The sequence below is a fragment of the Glycine max genome, chromosome 7, assembly GCF_000004515.6.
Source record: "Glycine max cultivar Williams 82 chromosome 7, Glycine_max_v4.0, whole genome shotgun sequence".
Lineage (NCBI taxonomy): Eukaryota > Viridiplantae > Streptophyta > Magnoliopsida > Fabales > Fabaceae > Glycine > Glycine max.
In genome coordinates, this window is record NC_038243.2 from 6,178,625 (window position 1) to 6,198,933 (window position 20,309).

Below are 20,309 nucleotides of genomic sequence, written 5' to 3' on the forward strand. Positions count from 1 at the left end.
ATTTTCTTAAATTTCAGAAAGATATATATAATTTCATTAAAGCTCAAACTCAAAGGAAACCGTTTTTCTAAAGGAAAAGAGACCTAAACAATTTTCTTAATTAAAAGACATGTGTAATTTAAGAGCCCCCCATCGAGCCCGAAGGCCCAAGGCTCCTTACTTATCATTAGGTATGGGCCTTAACCTAACAAACCTAATCGGGTTCAGTCGTGAACGGCGTCGTTTACTTCCCCATCGTGCTTATTCATCACATATTATTCACTTTGTCATTGACATTGACAACGATTCCAACTACAAACCACTAAAGTGAAAAATTTGTCAGTCACAAAAAATTTCTAAGTTCCATTTTTCTCCTTCTCTTTGTTTCCCTTCGTTTTGTAACTCTGCAAATCCATTTCTCAGGTATGTATGGATTCATTCTTACATTTGATTTGAACGGTTCATTCGTTTTTCATTCCCCTAAGTTCGTGTTGGAGAATTGTGGGTCATCTTCAAAATGTGATTTTCTCAATAAAAATCATGCTTGCACACTCTTATGTTGTTTTGTTGTTATTCCTTTAATTTATTTTGCTTACTTGTGAAATCTGTGTGATATTTTCGAGGTTGCAGAAGTGATAAAGTTAAACTCTTTTTCACTTCATAAATGAGCATGGGAATGCGTATGACAGATTGGTACTATGGTGTGATAGGATGTCCTTCAACCAGAAAAAAAAAGTATTTGTTTCCCGATTTCCGTGGAAAAATAATGATAAAAAAAACTCAATTTTTAGGTTAGTAAATTATTTTTAAAAAAATTGTAATAAAAAAGACAGTTGATTTGTCTGCTGATTTTTGACTTTTTCTTTCTTTCAGTTTTGGGTGTGAATTTAAAATAATATTAGTTGGATAATGCCAGCCAAGTAAGAATTAGAGCTAGTTTGGTACTTGTGAGTATCATCAGTGAAGTGGGGTTATTGTGAACTGTGAAGGTAAAGAAAAGCTTGTAATTTGAAATCTTACATTTGTTGAATTCTTAACGCAAGTAATAGCCATTTAGTTTTAAGTAGTTTGCTAGAGCTGTTCTGAGAAGTTAAAGCCTTACTTGAGAGGCTGCTTCTTGGCTATTGGTGCAAGATGCTGCATTGAACCTCGCTAATGTGTGGTAACTGTATATTAGATAATGCTGTTTGGTGTCGAAGTTCAATGTATGAATGTTTTTAGCATAATACTATGAATTTTCCTGCAATAATTCAGTTAAAGATAGGTGTAAATAGCTTTTAATTTAATTTAATATTTGTTTGGTTGTTTGAAACCACACCAATAAAAAGAGGGTTTTCATAGACCAGTTTTTGGCTGTAGGAGGTTGCTGCTGATGGTTCACTAATTAATGTCCGATTGTCCATAGAAATTAATACAGTAGGTTGATTTAAAGTAAAAAACAGACAACTTAGAAAATACTTCTTAGGAAGAATTACACAATTCTAGACTATTACAATTTACAAGTTTATGAATAAGGTATAGTGAACAAATATATTTTTGTATGCATTTGGTGTTGGCAAACTTTGATAAAATATGCTAATGCTTGTGTTTTGGTCATGCTTAATATTGGGGTAGTATATATTTGTCTGCTCTTCATTTCTATATTGTCATCTACTGCAGTTATTGACTTCTTATCCTTAACTTTACAGCTTTCTTTTTGAATTTGAGAGGTTCCAGATCATTCTTCATTCTGCTATTTGGCAAGGTCTCGCCTGTTTTACTTACTGGTTGAAATATTGTGATAGAGGTTTGTGTAACACTGCAAATTCTCCCGTGGACCTTGTGCATTTGAGTAATGTTGCTCGAGTAACATCATCCTGAAGGCAGAAGTCCTTTGACAGGTGGACATATTAAGTGGTTGTTTGGATTTGAAGTTTAATTTTTTAAATCAGGAATTCCTTGCACCATAAAGAAACTTCCAGTATCCCTGTATTTTCGAATTGTTGTCAGATGTCAGAAACTGACTTGGCAGTTATTAAACCTGAGGTATGCTACCTTTTTGTATAAGAGAATATATACTTTTTTCTTCAAACCATCTAGGCTGTGGCCCAATATTTCATTTGAGTTGTACTGCTTCCTTTTTTGCTTTTGGTAGTAACTGTTAACTTATTCCTTTGACCTTTATTTATTAATTATGTATTCTCTTGTATACGGTTTGTTAATCTATTTCCAGTAATATTTAGTACATTATTGAAATTACTCTTTATTCAATAATTTCAATAGGTCTAGTGCCATTTTTTTCTCTACACAGTTGAATCCCAATACCCTCTCAAATATTGCATATGAAACTATGTGTTTATTTGGTGTGAATTGTGATTATGTGAATACAAACTGTTTTCGAGTGTTTGGTTTTAAATGAGTTGTTTTAGCATTGTAATGACTCTGGTTTAGTTTTCTCTTCAATCTCTTTGATGATGGAGATTGGAGGGATTGTGGATTCAAAATTGACAGCGTGCACATGCGTGACCCATCAATTTAATAACAGGGAGTTTCAGGGGTGAATCTCTCTTTCTAGATATTCTTTTAAAACATTTGATATTCTTTGAAAGCCTTAGACTTGCATGTGGCTCATACAACTCTGTGCATTATCTTCTCCTTGAATCAGTGAATTAACTTAGTGTAGATGGGTAGTCTCTTTAATAGCTTTTGTATTCCAATTTTTCTATGATTGTTTTATGTTGTGTACTTGTCTTGTCTGGAATATCATAATTGTTATTCATTAATTTAATGCAATGAAATTCACCAAAAAAAAAATTAATGCTAGGAAACTTCCCTACCAGAGAATCAAGACCTTGCATTGGTTACTTTCTTACGTTGAAACTGAAACTATTCTTTGTTTGTATTTTCAGATGATGAAGCCGTATGTATGGCTTCAGACTTCAGATGATTCAATCCAACAAGTGGAACAAGAAATTGCAATGTTTTCCCCACTGATATGTCAAGAAATAATACAAAAAGGCATGGGATCTTCCAAGAATTGTGCAATATGTCTTCCTCAACAAGTCAGTCCTGCCATGTTGAGCTTAATTCTCGACTATTGTCGTTTTCATCAAGTACCAGGCCGCTCAAACAAGGTTTGACTGCTTTTTTTCAATGCTCTTGTATTGTTATTATTTTCATACTTGACAAGATGATCCAAGCCTGAACAATAAATGTGAAAGGTATTTGACTTGTGGACTATTCGTTTTATAGGAACGTAAATCTTATGATGAGAAATTTGTTAGGATAGACACGGAGAGGCTTTGTGAGTTGACATCTGCTGCAGACAGCCTTCAGTTAAAACCTTTGGTTGATCTTACCAGTCGTGCACTTGCTCGAATAATTGAAGGGAAAACACCAGAGGAGATACGTGATATATTTCATTTGCCTGATGATCTTACAGAGGTGTCTGGTGCTTGTGAGAACTCTGTATGCCAATTATATCTTTTTGGATTTTCTATTTTCATTTCTCACGCATTCTTTTGATCCAGGAAGAAAAGTTGGAGCCCTTGAGAAATATAACTGCCGACCCAAGGATCAGACTTTTGAACCGTTTGTATGCCAAAAAGAGAAAAGAACTAAAAGAGCGCGGAAGGTTAAAGGTACCACCAAATTGTTTCTTACTTTCATCTTCAGCACATTTTATATGTCACACTGTCAGTGTCAATTGTAGTCCATATTCCTTAATTAGGTATTTCTGATTGAACTTTTATTGATAAAAACTGTACAGATCAGTGTTGTCAGTGGTCTATTGCATATTTGCATTAACTTCCATAGTTTTATGGAAGATTGCATAGTGTCACCATTTTGGAAGCAGCGTAACAATGTTGGAGAAAATGTAAATTTATTTTGGCAGAAGAGATTCATAAATATGAGGAGAAAATTTATGGTTTAAACTTTAAATAGATTTTTGGTTCTTATACTTCACCTTGATTTTGGTTTTGATCCCTATATTTTTAATAGTTTGGTTTTTGATCCTTAATTTTACAAGTTTAGGTTTTGATCCTTGTAGTTATATATCGTTTTGGGTTTGGCCGCACAAATTTTTTGCCTCTTCTACCAAAGCTGTCAAACACGAGTAACTTCTAATCTGTTGCTTCTGTTTCAAAGATGCACCACCTACCATTGACAACACTGGTGCTGATGTGTTCTTGCTTCATTTTATATTTCTAAGTTGTAGATAAATTTTGACTTAAATAAGAATCAATCTGTTTGCATGTTTCAGAATGTTGAAGTTGAAGAAGAGCATGTGGATGAACGTTCTGTTGATGACCTTTTGTCTTTTATTAATGGAAATGATGGAGGTAAATTGAAAATATTAATCTTCCCTTTCTATGTATTCACTTCATGTTTTTCTGTCTATAGATTGATCAAATGTGTACTTTTCTCATTCCTAATTGGTGAGGACTTTCTATTTAATGTTACTCGTTGGCCATAAGAAATCCCTTCTGAACCATTAGATGAGCTGATGAATTGGCTTGGGCCATTATCCAATTGGGCAATAAGTTCCTTCATATTCACAATGTAATTCTGAATGCTAGGATGCACAGATAACTGTCCACTATGCATGGTATGTAGGTAAAGATGATGACTTTCTAAATTTGAGAGATTAAGGGCAGCATTTTTAGATGATAAATTGTTGCTAGTCTCCAACAAAGTTTATAACAGCCAAGCTGAAGTAGTATAGGCAAGAAGAGTGCTAAAGTTTGTCTCCTTTTTTATACGACAAACATTTTGCCCCTCTTTAACTAAATTTCATGTAAATTGATATAAGAAATATTTAAACATGCCTGTAAAATTTGACTTCATAAGTTTATGAAACTGTTGTGAAATATTGTGAATTGTAATGTTTTGAAATAATTTTAATTAGAAAAACAAATAAATAAAGATATTTACGAGCAGAATTGACTTAACTCTTTATATTTATAATTTTTTATTTTCTCGGTGCCAAATTTCATTAATGTTGTGACTGCACTTATTTTGTCACATCATTTAGAACAAGAGTTTTGATATGACTTTTGGGATGTGTAGCATTACTAAATGCTTTTTGAAATATTTTTTTTGATGCTTTTAGAGAGGAATTGTCTGAGAGCTATAGTCCTTTTATATTTTTCTTCAGTTCCGCTTTTGAATTTCTTACTGGAGGCGAAGAATTTTGTCGCAGATCCAAAGGGAGTTAAAACATCAAAGAATAAAAAGAAGAACCGGAGGAAAAAAGAGCAACAGAAGAACTCTTCTCTGAAGGAGGCATCTGAAATGAACAAAAAGGTGGTTTTAAAAGTTAAATCATTTGGCACTGTTCATTTTGAATGAACATGGCTATGGTCTTATCACCAAAATGTTGAAGTGTTTATTGACTTTTTCTTCTTATAATAGGAGGTAAATGGCCATGATATCAGACATCAAAGTTCTGAAGCTGAGAGAATTAGCGAGACCTCATATTTACCCTATGCAGAAGATGACACATTTTCTCCTAAGGTTGAGTTTGATGATGGTGATATAGATGATGAGATTGATCCTGCTTTAAAGGAAAAAATTGACAGGTGGAATTATTTTCTAACTCAATGCTTACTGTATTGTAATGTTTTTCAAATCTATTTTGTATAGCATAGTTGCTCTTGAAAGTCACTAGCTTTTTTTCTGATTATTAAGCCACATTGCTGAAGAGATCTTATATGGACTATTGCATATACAGAGGACAAGGCCCTGGAATGATTTGAACTCTTATATCTTTTTGGTTTTCAAGGAGTGGAACCTATGATTTCTGCACACTTGAGTTAAGCCTAGTGGCAATGTTCATGACTCTATTTACCTTCCATGTTTTTTTACCTTTTCATTTTAGGTAATCAAAGTTATCTCTTTGATATAAAGAGATGGTTGCATGGTAGTTACACTAGAGTGCTTTTAAGATGATGGTATGATGCACCCTAATATTTTATTTGGGTGGTACCTTTTGATGCAGGGAAGTGGAAGATTTTGCCCGCAGATTAAATTCTGACTGGCCAGAAAGAATGCAAGAACTTTTATCTTCAGGGCAAGAACGGAAGACAATGCTTTTTACTACAGATGGTTTTCTAAGGCGACAAGCTTGTATGTTTTCGCCTTGTGTCACAGTATTTTTCCTTATCCATCATATGCTTTCTAACTGAACTTAAAAAATAATTTGTATTTTGTGATAAAAAATTTCTTTTCTTTTTCCTTTCTCCACTCTAGTTTCTTTTGGCATCTTCTGCATTTTTTTTGTTAGTGTTGGTGACATGAATTCAGTTTTGTAGTTTCATTATTTTTTTCTTATTATATATATACTTGGTGATGCCTGTTAGTCTGTTAGCTAATCCTGCTGTGAAACGATGATGTGCTATTATTGCCCGAGATTTTTCTGCTCACCTTATTTTTGTGAGTTCCATAATTTCTGACTGTTTTGTATTTATATGAATTGTGCTTGAATTCATTCAGTGTTGGTGCATAGGGTCTTGCTTAGGGCTGGAAATGAGTCGAGTTGAGTCGAGCTCAGTTTAGCTCGACTTAGCTCGTTAATATTTAACAAGTTCATTTTTTAGCTCAAGCTTAGCTCATTTGTTTCATGAATCAAATTCCGCAAGCTGATTATCGAATGAGTTTCAAATTATTTTTGAGTTGATTCAATTCATTGCCATCCCTAGTCTTGCTAATGAGTATCTGATGTACACTGATTAAGAAATCAATAAATAAAAAGCTTTTACTACAAATGATGTTAATGATGCATTGATTAGTGATGACATTAAATGTTGCCATTTCTTATGAAAACTTTTCACTTTTGATTCTTTAATTAGTGTTGTTAAGTGTCCTTAGGGAACTACTTATCATTCTCCTTACTATGTTATTCACAACTCACTAAATCTCTTTTTCCATCTTCAGGACTGGACTTAGAATGGAATTATGGAAATGAATCCTTACCAGAGGCTTCAACAATTTTGAGAGATGCTGGCAAGAGCAAGAAAAGTTTTGCATGTCAGTTGTTTTTCTTTTTTTGCACTTCCGATGTTTTACTCTATTCTTTGCAGTTCATTTTTGGTGCGCAATTTTATTCTGGGGACTCTTGTACTCTTAGGTAAAAAAAAAAAAAGCTCCTAGTTTGTATGCAATAGTATACCTTTATTTTTGTGCCTTTGTAATTTTGCATATTTATTTGTATTACATTGATTTTTTTTATAGGACATTTGGTGTGGGGTAAGGATAGGATTAATCTTCACTGCTTCGCTAGTAAAATTCACTTAACATAACGCATGAAATTCGGTTTATTGAGTTTACTATGTGATTTTCTTTTCTTTCTTTTTTTTTTCTTTTCAAAATGGTCATTGCAAGTGATGTCATATTCTCTTACCATTTCGTTTTTGATCTTTCTAATATTTATAAAGAAAGAATTAAATGAACAAACATGTTTAATGTCTTGAAAATATAAAAAAAAAATCAATACTTTTTATCCAATTAATAAGATATTTAAAGAAGATTCACAATTATTGTTGTACCATGCAAATAATGGAATGTATAGGGACAAATATGAGTCCCTTCGAATTCCCTTTGGCCGAACATGCCCTTGGATATGTTTTTCTTGATTTAGTCAGAACTTCCCTGTACATGGCCCTCACTTTGAACTAGAAAAGTTAGTGGTGTTCATGATCCATTCCGTTTCACCTAATTTAATTTAGGTTGAAGTTGATTTTGACGGATTTGAATTTCAAAATTGGTTCTGATATAATTTTAGGGCAAATTAGAATTTTTTGTTTTCGGATAAAATTAGTATTATATATTTTTCTAAAACTTTTTAAAACTATTATCTCTTAACAATAATTTTAGGAATCTTAAATTTTTAAACTACATATTCATTGAATCTAGAAATGTTAGGAATCTTAAAATAAATTACTTGATGTAATACTTAAGCCTAATGGATTAGTTTTTTGAGTCAGACTTTCCTCATATGCCATACGACATTGACAAATCCATGTCTTTCCTCTCAATCTCGAAATATTTAAGGAAACTGATAACATGAAAAATCTTGTAGAAATTAAAATTTAGCTAACTTCATGTTCAAATTTCATACAAGTATACTACAATAATAACAGTAGTTAATAATAATAATACAAACACAAGTTATGGCTATATATAGTAAACAGCAGCTTCTCAGTGTTAGCAGCCTTTCAACAGTCCTTCCTTGTATGATTGGAGTTTCCTAAGCATGCCACTTTGCTTCTTGGCATTTACTTGGTAAAGACATGGTTTTTGATCAAACTCTCCTTAATGCAAAGCCATCATCAACCAGGAAATTGATTCTTCATCTTCTATCTCACAAAAAATAAGGTTACAATACACAGATTGGTGAATCCCGTGGAATATCAGAACAATTGGGTGATATATCTCTCATGTCTTAGCTGCTGATTTAACTTTTAAGTCTATGCTGTCATACCATTTGGCTGAAATTCTGTTACAACAAAGTTACAACTGTTACATAATGTCCTAAGAGACCCTATCACTCTTCTATAAACTAATACTTGGGAGGGTACAAATCTGCTGCTGAAGTGCCCATCAATGGTGGCTGTCAATTGATTGGTTATCCTCTTGGATATGAGGACAATGCCTTTCTGGTTCCCCTCTTGTCCATAAAATCTTGAGCTCCCCTCTCTTTTTTCCCAATGACAAAAAGGTGCCTGCATTTATGATTCCAGAATAAGGTTTGCAGCAAAAGGACCAGATTTTGTCATGCTGTACCTAAATGTCTACTATGTCAGTCCTTGGGCTGGTAGCCCAACATCAAAGTTTTACCCAAGCAATGTCAGCTGTACATGGACCGATCAATATTATTACAGTCTGTCAAAATGATTTTAAGCAAAATGATTTTAATGCTTTGCCCCACATATATGAAATTTTGTACTACATACAAAAAGTTTATATTTGCTGTAAACTGTCTAACATGTTTAAGCAGAGGCCCCAATAGGTGTATTTTTGTGAACGGAGGGAAGTATGAACTGTGAAGATTACATACCAGGCACCAGCATGCCATCTTGTGTTTGTAAATTAGATTTAACTGAGTCTGATAAATTATACTTACCTAGTGTAAATGGGACTATATAAAGCAAAGCTGGCTGACCATGCCCATCCATCAAGTTCAAAGCCACATATGTGATGAGGAGACCTACAGATCAAAATTCAAGGAATGATGTAAAGGACAAAGCCCAGTCACTTCGACATTTGAAGATAGGAATATAGGAAAGAAGCAAGCTAACAGATTTGCAGTGGGGTTCTTATTTCTTAATGAGTTAATGTTGTTAAAGTGATGTACCATTGGTTCCTTATTAATGCGAAACAGTAAATTGAAAACATATTAGATTGCAGTACTGCATACATTAAAATAGAGATAAACACCTTCTTTAAACCCTTGCTACCATCCAAAGACACCACTAACATGTTAAGTTGACACACTTAAAAGTTAAAGTGTGCAGCAATATTAAGCCACTTTCCTAGAGTTGCCCTACTTAAATTATTAGAATATTATTGGAGTAGCCAAGCATATAATATTTGTGGAATCTCACATAACAGTTAACAGGTCCAAAGATTTAAACATTTCATCATGAAAATTATCCTAGAACAAACATTTCATACCTAAACCATAGGCAGACATTGCCCACAAGAAGTATCCAGCCCGAAGGTTCTTCTTTGCCAACCAATCATACCTGTAAAGTTAGTTATGAATAGAGTAAGTTCATTAACTGTTAACATGATAAAAGAGCATTACTTATCCATCTATTTAAAACATTTTACAAGGAAATAATGTGGTCAAGTATTCTATCACCAAAAAAATCAGTAATGCAAGGAAGATGAGTAGGAGAGGATGTATTATGACTTCCAATTCTACCTTAGTGAAAATGCCACTATAAGTCCTGGTAAGATTATGTCCCCAAATCCGATGATACTGTAACCACCCCAAGGATCAAACAGACGTGGTATCTTGAGAAGCATGGGGATACCATCTTCTCCACTCTTATCACCTCGAGCTACCTGTATGGAGAATAATAATTTTAACAGGAAAACAGCATCATGTATGAGGCCAAAATCAAGCTTTGTGAAGAATGGTAGAGACGGGGGATTGTTCTTTAAAACACTCACCACTATCATCACACTCTCATGGAACCACCGTTTAGAGACAAACACCCAGAAGATGTCATATAGGAAGGCACAACTGAGAAGAACAGTTCCAACCTGATTCAGAGAAAATGGTATATGTCAGTCAGTAGGTGTTTTTGTTCATAATAAAAGTTCAGTAGTATCCAGCAAAGCTATCTCTTCAACGATCTGTCAGTTTAACTATTATATAAATGCCCCATGTGTGACTCCTATTCTTAAATTCAAGAGTATCACAAACAAGTAAATGAGGGCATAGTGCCTTTGACGAGTTTTTTCAAAAACCAAAGACTGAGAAAAAAACAACTATAAATCATTAATTACCTTGAGATTTGGTATGCGAACAATCTGAAGAACTGTAATTATCAATGTGATACCCTAAATGACAGGAGGCAGAAAAAGAAAAGTAAGCATGTTAAATAAATAGTAATCTGGCTCTTGATTTCTTGGAAGTTTTATACTATAAACGCTTACAATCTTAAATAAGGAGTATTAATAATAATAACTAGTAAGAAATCCTTAAAGGCAGAAGTTTAATTTATATTCAAAACTACATTAAAAGGGAACAAGTATTATTAAGAGAAATAGATTTTTTAAGTGACAAGAGAGGAAAAACATTGACATGAAGCAGAAAAATAATAATCATGGGAAAGGAAACTAATAGCAGGTATATTAACGGGCCGAGAACAATCTATGACCATGTTTCATTTTGATGATTAGTTACAGCCAAATTTCTTATATAAAGCAGATATTAGGAATTTGATTTTGTTCTTCAAAACGTTTCCATTGATCAATAGCAAAAGAATGCCCTCTTTGATACTTACTTCATGATTCTACACTAGCAGATAGTGTTAATGCAATAAATAATTGGTTATTGGATCTGTATGATATGTAAACCAAACCAAAACATTTGAAAACACAAATGTGGTATCTTACAGTCATTGTTTTAAGGGAAAAAAGTTTTTTTAGTCCCCATATTTTCAGCCAAACTTGGTTTTGATCCCTCTACTTTCAAATTGGTGAATTTAATCCTCCAACTTTTGAAAATATGTGAATTTAGTCCCTCCTTGTGTTTAAACTTAACATTTAGTGGCAGTTGTTGACCGCTACAAAGTTGAAAGAGGGACTAAATTCACATATTTTCTTAAGTTGAAGGACTAAATTCATCAATTTTAAAGTAAAGGGAACAAAACCAAGTTTGACTGAAAGTACAGGGACCAAAACTCATTTTTCCCTTATTTTAATTACAACCAGAGGAAGAGTATCAGATTCCACGCTAGTTTAAGAACATTTTCAGTTTTAAATCAGTTATGTTTGAATGTTGGAAAGCAAAATCTAAGTCATGCAACAAGTGGATTTTTTATGATTGTATCACAATTTTCTGTATTTTAATCAGAAATGCCAGCCAGTCCATTCCAAAGGGATAGAAAATAATAAAACATTAGAAAATGTAAAGAAATTTTTTTACAAGATATATAGTAAAATTAATAGATTTATTTTACAAGCAAAAGTAATAAAACTATTCTTACAAGGATATCTTGACCAATCCAAGCAAACGATGCACGGCGATAAACTGCCCAAACCACGGCAAACACTATGCAGAATGGAGTAACAGCAACTGTCAGATATGAGACAGCTCCAAAGAAGGGTATCTTCACAAATGTTTGAGCGGGTTGTTGAAACCATCTGAAACTATAAGTATTTTGCTGTCAATTTCAATATCATAACTAAAGAAACCAATAGAATGAACAATGAACCATGAACCCTACAGCAACAAACTACAAGCTGAACTAATTTATTTTTCAGATAATATTGATTTATTGCAATGTTGAGACTAAAGAAAGCAGGAAAAACACTTGTTGATGCAAGAATTAAATAAAACACATCTTCGAGCAATGTTCACAAAGAGCTATATGTGTGTCTTGCTACATTTTATTAGAGTATTATGTTAGATCCTTCTGAACAGCACTCGATAGCTGTTAAGAGAATTCTCAGGTACTTGAATGGCACTCTTAACCTTGGTCTCAAACTTCAGCCTTCCAGCTCCTCAAATTTCTCTGTCCAAGCATACTGTGATGCTTACTGGGCTTTGGATCCGGATGATAGGAGATCAACTTCAGGGGCAGCTATTTTTCTAGGACCTAATCTTGTCTCCTGGTGGTCTAAGAAGAAGAAAGTTGTGGCTCAATCTAGCACAGAAGCAGAGTATAGAAGCTTGGCTCTTGCTACTGCTGAAGTTACCTGGATTCAGACTTTGCTTTCTGAATTACAGGTCAGACACACTACACCAGTTGTCTTTTGTTTTTTGTCAGAGAAAAAGTTCTGGAGAAGAAAATTTAAGTGATTCATGTCCCTGCTTTTGACCAATATGCAGACATCCTCACCAAATCTCTTACCCCCTCTAATTTTACTCTGTTTAGGGACAAGCTCAGAGTGGTAAACAAAGATTTTGTCAACCCCTCATGAGCTTGCCGGGATACTAGAGTAGTAGAGTAGAATTACTCCTTTCTTTGACTTCAGTCTAGCATAGTTAGTTATTATAGTTAACTCAACTAACCTTGGGTTAGTTGACAGTTGTAATGACAGCTGTGTACACCTGTCCTAGCTCTAGTATAAATACTAGAGTTGTAACTGTTTTTCAGTTGGGTTGAAAATATCAACTTCTTCAATTTCAGTTGTGTTTCCTCTCTTTCGTTTATAGAAAGTTTTTACATTTGGTTATGAAGGTATACATAAAAAAATGATGGCTATGTCAATTAATTCACACCCTAATTTGCCACCACTTATATGAACAATAAACAAACCAATTAATCATAATTTAACAACATAAATAAAGTATGCTCCACAACATGATCTTTGGATCATAACAAATGTAGTTATATCCTCTTTCAGTTACAATGAAAATGTTGATTATCAAAAGAACAAGATATATGACTCAACAGGTAAGCTACAAATTCATAAGCCGTAACAAAAGAAAAGTTGGCAGATTAGTTATTGTATCCTTTGCTCATTCAACCACCTTCCTTGTGTGTAAAAAACTTACCATGATAACAGAGCCACCAAACAAGTTTGCAGACCCTGAAAGCACATGAAGAATATATAGATTTAGCTGTTGTATGACAACAAAATCATGCTATTTCTGCACTCATAGACTTTAACTCCAAGTAATAACTAATGCAAAGATTACTAAACAATCATGAGTGAAAAAAATATTTAAGTTCTGATCTATATATATAATACTGTACATCAATCAAAGGGAATTCATAATTAGATGTACATCATATTGTGCAATTGTAAATGCTGTATGACTTAATTAGGATTTAATATAACCATAACAAGGGACCCTTTTTGTCTCTGAAGATTTATGATTTGACTAAATCATAGTACCCTCAGGATTTCAAAGGCGGGCCATTATAAAATAAATAAATTCACAAGTATTTTCATCCCCCTTCCATCCTCCTCTTATTCTTCTTCTCTCTTCATTCTTTTTCAAGTCTCCATCCATTTGCATCCAATGAAGATAAGTTTAAAAGCTTGAATTCAAGCACACAAGATTAGCCTGAGCTAGAAGTGAATGTTGGGAAGTTAAATTCCTAAAGGACATTACCCCACAATTGGAAAATGATGATAAGTAAAGCATGGTAATCTGGTTGATCAGTAAATTGATTATAATCTAGATTAGATGAAGGAATACTCAAAATAAACAATAACTAAACATTGACCAAGAACAACTCACCTCTATCCCACCTATGCAAAAGAGAACCACCAGAACTTCAACAAACCAGAATGACATTAATTTATACAGCATAACCAAGAAGCAAGAAGCAATCACAACAAATAAAATTGCTGCTACAGTACTGATTTCCACATAACCACTGGAACCAACATTTTCTGTATTAGCATAGTCATCTGAAGCATCCTACAAGTATAAAAGTTAATTCATATATTAGTAACTAGATTAATGAGTTTTCTTTAAAGGGGGGGAAAACTTGCTGATAAAAAGAGAATAAAATCCTTTTTATAGCCTCCCTGACTGGTAGAAAACAAAGCAAAAGCTTTATTGTTTTAATGTGTTTGTCTTTTCAGCATTTTTGGTTTGGCTCCTCATTTTTATATTATTATTTTCACTATATTGAGAGAGAGTAAAGTTGGGAAAAAAAGGAACTAGGTAACCTTTAAAAGCTTCTCTTGTTCAATTGCTGCTTCTCTAGCACTCCAGGCAGACCAATAAGAAGCAATTAAAATGGTACCAACAGCCATAAGCCACAGAAACACTTCCGCAACATCAACCAATGGACGCAATGGAGAGTATAACTGGATGGACACTAAAGAGCAGGAATTGTACATGCAAAAGTGCAACCAATATCAAGTAAGACACATGTCCACATCAGGTATAAAATATAAGCCTTTATTTTAAAAATTAAACTGTCCTGTGCCAAAAGAAAAGCCGTAACTAATTACATAACAAGAGACAACTCGGAGAAAGTCAATCATACCATTGGAGTTATTTTTTATATGCCTTTCCAAGTTCAATCCAGCATCTTGTGGAAGCATGACAGCAGGTATTCCAATATCAACATCAGTTTCATTTTCTTCACAAACCATCTTGAAAAGTTCTGTATAGCAACGAAATACATTACTTTCTCAAAACAAATACAGTGTAATATTTTTATATTATATAAATATAAAAGAAATATTTACTTCAACTGCTTGTCGCAATTTTCTTTGTATACCCTAATAACTAATAATGAACAAATATATTTAGCATTCTATGCAACTGACGTCCCCAAAATCAACTCTAACTGTGAAATCACTAATGGACAAGTGATGAATGAAATAGACTACAAGATCTCAAGAAGCATTAAAAAGAAAATGCAAACACCTGTACGGTAGTTTATAATGAGGATGGCTGAAGCACCAGCTTCATCAGCTATATTTGCCTTGGTTGTGAAACTACATTTTCCTCGGTGCACCAAAATGATCTCGTTGGTGAGCTAACAAGAGTACAAAGTAATACAAAATACAAATTACTTTTTTTTTTTAAAAAAAAAATGAGCTTTCAATCTAGGCAATTATGCTTCACATGCAAGTAAAGTTGCATTTGGTAAGTTTTCTAGCTTAATAATTAATTTAAATACCTTATTCTTAGGCTTTGTACAGCAATCAGGCGGATCAGCCATGACAACTCTAGAAAGATTGGCCCGTTTTTCTTTTGATTCCAATGTAGGGCCAAATCTTGCACCAACACCAACGTACTCACTGTTTTCCACACCATCAATCCAAGTGGGGACTTTTACCTAACAGAAGAAAAGAAATTGATCAAAGCTGTTAAAGAAAAATGCATACATATGTGTATATATGACAATACACAATTTAAGAAAATAGAAATAGGCTGCATAACAGTTTGCTGGAAACTATGAAGAGATAAGCTAAAAGATTTTTCATAACCAGTTCATAAAATACAGTTCCCAATCAGCTGGCTACACTCAAATTTTGAGTACATTCACAAAATAAATTTAAAAAAATCCCTATTTTCACCACTTAGCTAACCACCAAAGTTTAATCATCAACAAAAAAAAGGGGCACAGAACTGCAGAAATTTTACAGGGACAGGTTAAGGGTAAAAGCATTTGGAGAAGAATATAAACAAATTCAGGTCTTTCGGTGGTATCTAGAAAACAACTCCACCTGGATCAACCTCAAGTGCCAAAGATGCAAGTTTGCATGACAAAAATCAAATGCAAAAGAAATTTGAAGTGATAAAAAAAAATCAGATATCAAATAAAAGATATTAGTGTATTACACAAAATTAGTATACTCTTAAGCTTCTAACCACATATCAAACGTAGATCTCTCTGCTGCAAAAGCTATAAACACACCACCTATGAGATGATTATGAGGCAAAAAAATAATTAGCATAGTACACAAATAAGCACTGTGGCATGGAATCTAAAAAAAGACAGCTCAAAGCAATTTAACACGCAATCTGTAAAACTTAAGCAAGCATTGAACAAACACCACTGCATCAGTGAAGGTGTAGATCATATTTCCACAATACAAACTCAAATCAAAAACAAAACATACATATACTTTCATATTTCAAAATTAATCCCACCCAACTCTCCAATTTTCATTTCCTTAAAAACACAGTATTTTTTTCCCCATGTTTTCCAAATCCCTTCATTATTGCAGAACTTCCCCACTACGCAAGCTTCAAGGCCAAGATCAAAAGTTAAAAACCTCCAAGAATGACATTTTTAAATTGCAATTCGTGTGAAGAACACAGATAAAAAAGAGAAAATTGGTACCAAAACAAAGTTGTTCTCACAACCAGGTCTTCTGGGGGCAACATCATCATGGTGAACTATATCCCCACCCAAGACCAAAGTAGCAGCAAGCATGAACACATAGGCCACACTATATATAGCTCCAAGTGAAACCATGCTGAGAAGTGAGAACTGAGTTTCTTGATGCAAAATTCAAGGAGAGAAACAAAAGGGTTATCAGAGAAAGCAGAAAAAAATGTTTTTTTTTTCGTTTATTTTAGTGAGAAAATGAAGAATGGACAGAGGAATTGGGTAGGAGGAAGTGGCGGTGGGCAGAAAGAAGAGAGAGAAGAAAAGGGTAGCAGATTTTATTTATTATCATTATTAGTAGTATATTATTATATTGTTTTATTAGTTTTTTGTTTTGTCGTTTGTAGGACTAAGAAAAAAATACTAAAAAAGTGCGTGTGGTAACTATTGAACTAGAACTAGAAGTCTAGAACTTGCGGTCCTATGTTGATGGTTTCACAGTTGAGTGTGACCGCCATGTGTTCTTTTCTGAACTCTGGATTTATTTCGATCTTTGCATTTACACATGTTGAAGTTATTTATTTATTACTACTATGGCACTTTGTCATGTACGGTATAATGGAGTTAATAATAATTTTTATTTTTATTTTTTAATAAGGAGATATTTGAGATATCTACATTTCTGTTTGATATTTAATTAATCTTTCTATACCCAATTAATATATTTTGAAATAGTATATTTAGTTGTGGTTCTACTCTGAAATAGGAAATTAAACCTCAAACTTTAATTAAAAAATTTAAACATCAAATTACTTGTGTTAATAATTTTTAATATTTTTATCTATAATATACAATAACAACAATAATTAACCTAAATAATAGTAATTTGTATTTTTTTAACGAAGTAATCTAAAGTTTCATTCATAATTAATCCTTAAATATTATGTTGGGAGGAAAACATCCACTAATAAAAAAAATTATTTCAGTAGTGTACGACAAAAATGACATTAAATTGAAGTTAAACACCATTAAATGAGTGTATTTTGATATAAAAAAAATTAGTTGATAAAAAATGAGTGTATCATTTGAAGTTATTATTAGTTAAATTAACAATTTTAAATTCAATTTTTAAATATATAATTATATTAAATATTTTTTTAAAAAATATATCTATAATAATTTCATTTTAATCTACTCAAACTAAACCATATCTTATATAGTATATTATAAGATATCTGTGTCATAAAATAAGAGAGATTTAATTTATTGTATAATTGTCTTATATTTTGTTTTTTAGGTGCATATATCAGCTTGTGTTTTTTCCCTTTTTTGGACAACAACATATTCAACATAAAAAGGTCTAATAATTTTTTAAAAATTACTCATTATGAATTATTAGCTCATCATCTCATTTCATACTAATTTATAAGAATCCAAACTCTGTTGTATTGATCTAATTTTGTCGAAAAGCAATCATAGAGTAGTGTAGTTATTTTCCTGTAAAATATAGAGTGATTATTTTAGTCTAAATTATTTATACTTCGATTTGATTAGATTTGATTAGAAAAAGATGAATAGTGAACATATTCTTTTACTTCTAGCTTATTGCTAGTCTAAAAGTAGTTACAATGAATAGGAAGTTTCCACTAACCACTGTCACATCATACATTGGGAAAAAATAGTAAAGATTATAATATATAGAATAAGCTGAGATTAGATTAGAATATAATAATGTAGGTTCGACAGGAAAGAACAAGTGCATAAAGCTTAATTATTATGCTTTCGTACGGTGGTCCTTCCACTTGCCACATGCCACGTATTTCTGAAGGAAAGCGCGTAGGGCACTTTTTATCACAACACTCGGGTCACCGGCTACTGACTCAATCAGTCTTCACTGCCGTATGTACCGTACACTTTAGACTTCAGACTAATGATTAAATATTCTAATACGAGGTTGAAATTTTAATCAGTTCAATTAGTTATATTTATATTGAATTGGTTGAATAGTTAAAAAATAACTGGTTTATAGATTAATTTTTGTATTTGTTGTGGTGAATGATTAATTTTTGCATATTACAGCTTCAATATCTGAAATTTGACTTCAATTATTCAAAATCTAATTTAAGTAAACTCCCAATTGAATAGAGTACATCTTTTGTAGAGGATTTGTCTCTTAGTTATTATTCTACTTTTTCAATAAATTAGTCTGGTGAGTTTCAGTTATTATAAAAAATTCTAGATCTAACTTTGGATTTTTTTTTAGACTATAGATATAACTTTGGATTAAAAAAAATTAGAAGAGTGATTTTAAAATACTGACAACAATTTTTTTTTATTAGCGACAACTTATTAAAATACTAGTATTTTGCGTAAAATCTCAATATTTATAAATATAAGTGATGTATAAATAAAAATAAAATTATTTATCATATTATAACTATAAAACTATTAACGTTTATTCTTTAAACTGATTAAATTTTTCATAATGCTTGTTATCAACATTCTAAAAATATAAACCAAGTCATTATACATACGTGATTAATATATTAAAATTAAGACTAAATTATTTAAATAATATTAATCATTAATAAAAATAAATTTTTTTATTAGATTTTTGTTACTTTTTCATCGAACTTTAAAGGATTTCTTTCTCATTATAAACCAGAAGATTAAGGGGAAAAAACATCATAAAACATATTTAGAATATATTTGAATACTGGTTTGAAGACTTGAGACATATTTTGGAATCTCAAACTCAATTTAATATCATGTTTAAATTTTCTTAAAATTAATAATGTAATCTACGTTTGGTGCAAACTTGATTGTGGATTAGAAACAACATAAAAATTGCTTTTAAAGTAAATCTAGCATAATATTCGGACATTCGCATAGGTTATGTTGAAATTTATTCGTATTTTAAAATTATTTGTGTATATATAACTAAAATAATCTATTATTATACTATCATACGTATTTTAAAATAACATGTTTTTAAGCTTAAAATAATTAGTCTAAATATAATTCGAAAACTAAATACTATTAATGTAAAACATTAGGTCATAATAATGTAAAAAGATTGAATTAAAAATAATAATATTAATGTAATATTAAGTAATACATCTTAAGTAATTTATTTGTGATTTGTGAAAAACAAAGTAATTTATGTGATGCGCTAACTTGTAACGATACTTAGTCTCAAATTCACGCTAATTATAATTGGTTTGGTTTAGATTTAGGGTAAAAATATTAATCAAATCCAAAACGATCATATTTAATTTATTTGATTTAGTTCGGATTTTAAATTTTTTATGTTCTATCCAAATCGATCCAATTCGATTAATATTGAGTTACCTTAGTTTAGATCATCGATCAGATTATAATAAAAAAATATTATGTTTTTTGTAATTTTTATCTATAATTATTGCCTTTGTTAAAAAAAAATCTATTGCATATTTTATAACCAAGAGTGTATAGTAATTCTTTTGGTTAGAACTTTATGTTAGATGTGGAGACATGCTTTATTTGTGTTATTTTGATTAATGATAATGATTGATGTAATCAACTGATTTTAGTTGATATATATTCTTATAATTATGATATTGATGTTTGTAATTGCGGTCGTAATTTGTGAGTATTGTGGTTTTCATTAAGAGTGTGTTTGGATGAGGCTGAGAATTTCAAATGTTTTAATTTAAATTTCTTTATTTTTAAAATTTTGTATTTGGATACAACCTTTCTCTCCAACAATCACAGAATTATCACCAAATGTTAATCATAGATTTCAAACCAAAATCAACAATTACGGCCTGCATGTTATCTTGCTCCACGAGCCTCCACGCGACTTGTTCGAACAGTGAAATT

The 20,309-nt window shown here is 31.9% G+C and overlaps 2 protein-coding genes across 8 annotated transcripts; one reads left to right on the plus strand and one right to left on the minus strand.

Annotated features, from left to right (window-relative positions):
* The first annotated feature begins 220 nt into the window (after positions 1 to 220).
* LOC100794666 (SKP1-like protein 21) lies at positions 221 to 7,193 on the plus strand. Of its 6 annotated transcripts, XM_014777813.3 has the most exons (12): positions 240 to 402; positions 610 to 770; positions 853 to 968; positions 1,668 to 2,004; positions 2,868 to 3,092; positions 3,211 to 3,402; positions 3,489 to 3,599; positions 4,223 to 4,301; positions 5,117 to 5,265; positions 5,374 to 5,540; positions 5,960 to 6,087; positions 6,895 to 7,193. In XM_014777813.3, coding segments are annotated over exons 4-12 (1,089 nt in total). In that variant the 5' UTR covers positions 240 to 402; positions 610 to 770; positions 853 to 968; positions 1,668 to 1,968; the 3' UTR covers positions 6,897 to 7,193. The 6 variants fall into 6 exon arrangements, 4 of the variants coding, with proteins under 4 accessions (XP_014633299.1, XP_040873247.1, XP_006583289.1 ...); XR_415078.4 differs by lacking the exons at positions 610 to 770; positions 853 to 968; positions 6,895 to 7,193 and adding an exon at positions 5,650 to 5,839 and having other exon boundaries at positions 221 to 402; positions 5,960 to 6,088; XR_415079.4 differs by lacking the exons at positions 610 to 770; positions 853 to 968; positions 6,895 to 7,193 and adding an exon at positions 5,693 to 5,839 and having other exon boundaries at positions 224 to 402; positions 5,960 to 6,088.
* Positions 7,194 to 8,047: 854 nt separating this feature from the next.
* Positions 8,048 to 16,796, minus strand: LOC100795197 (signal peptide peptidase-like 4). 2 transcript variants are annotated; one of them, XM_003528803.4, is made up of 14 exons: positions 16,461 to 16,796; positions 15,291 to 15,449; positions 15,035 to 15,146; positions 14,649 to 14,768; positions 14,326 to 14,477; positions 13,889 to 14,071; positions 13,196 to 13,230; positions 11,682 to 11,844; positions 10,477 to 10,530; positions 10,138 to 10,230; positions 9,887 to 10,029; positions 9,634 to 9,704; positions 9,083 to 9,166; positions 8,048 to 8,681 (listed from the first exon to the last, which is right to left on the minus strand). In XM_003528803.4, exons 1-14 carry the CDS (start codon positions 16,593 to 16,595, stop codon positions 8,560 to 8,562), a joined length of 1,626 nt encoding a protein of 541 aa, XP_003528851.1. In that variant the 5' UTR covers positions 16,596 to 16,796; the 3' UTR covers positions 8,048 to 8,559. The 2 variants fall into 2 exon arrangements, with proteins under 2 accessions (XP_003528851.1, XP_040873246.1); XM_041017312.1 differs by having other exon boundaries at positions 9,887 to 10,230; positions 16,461 to 16,782.
* Positions 16,797 to 20,309: the final 3,513 nt, after the last annotated feature.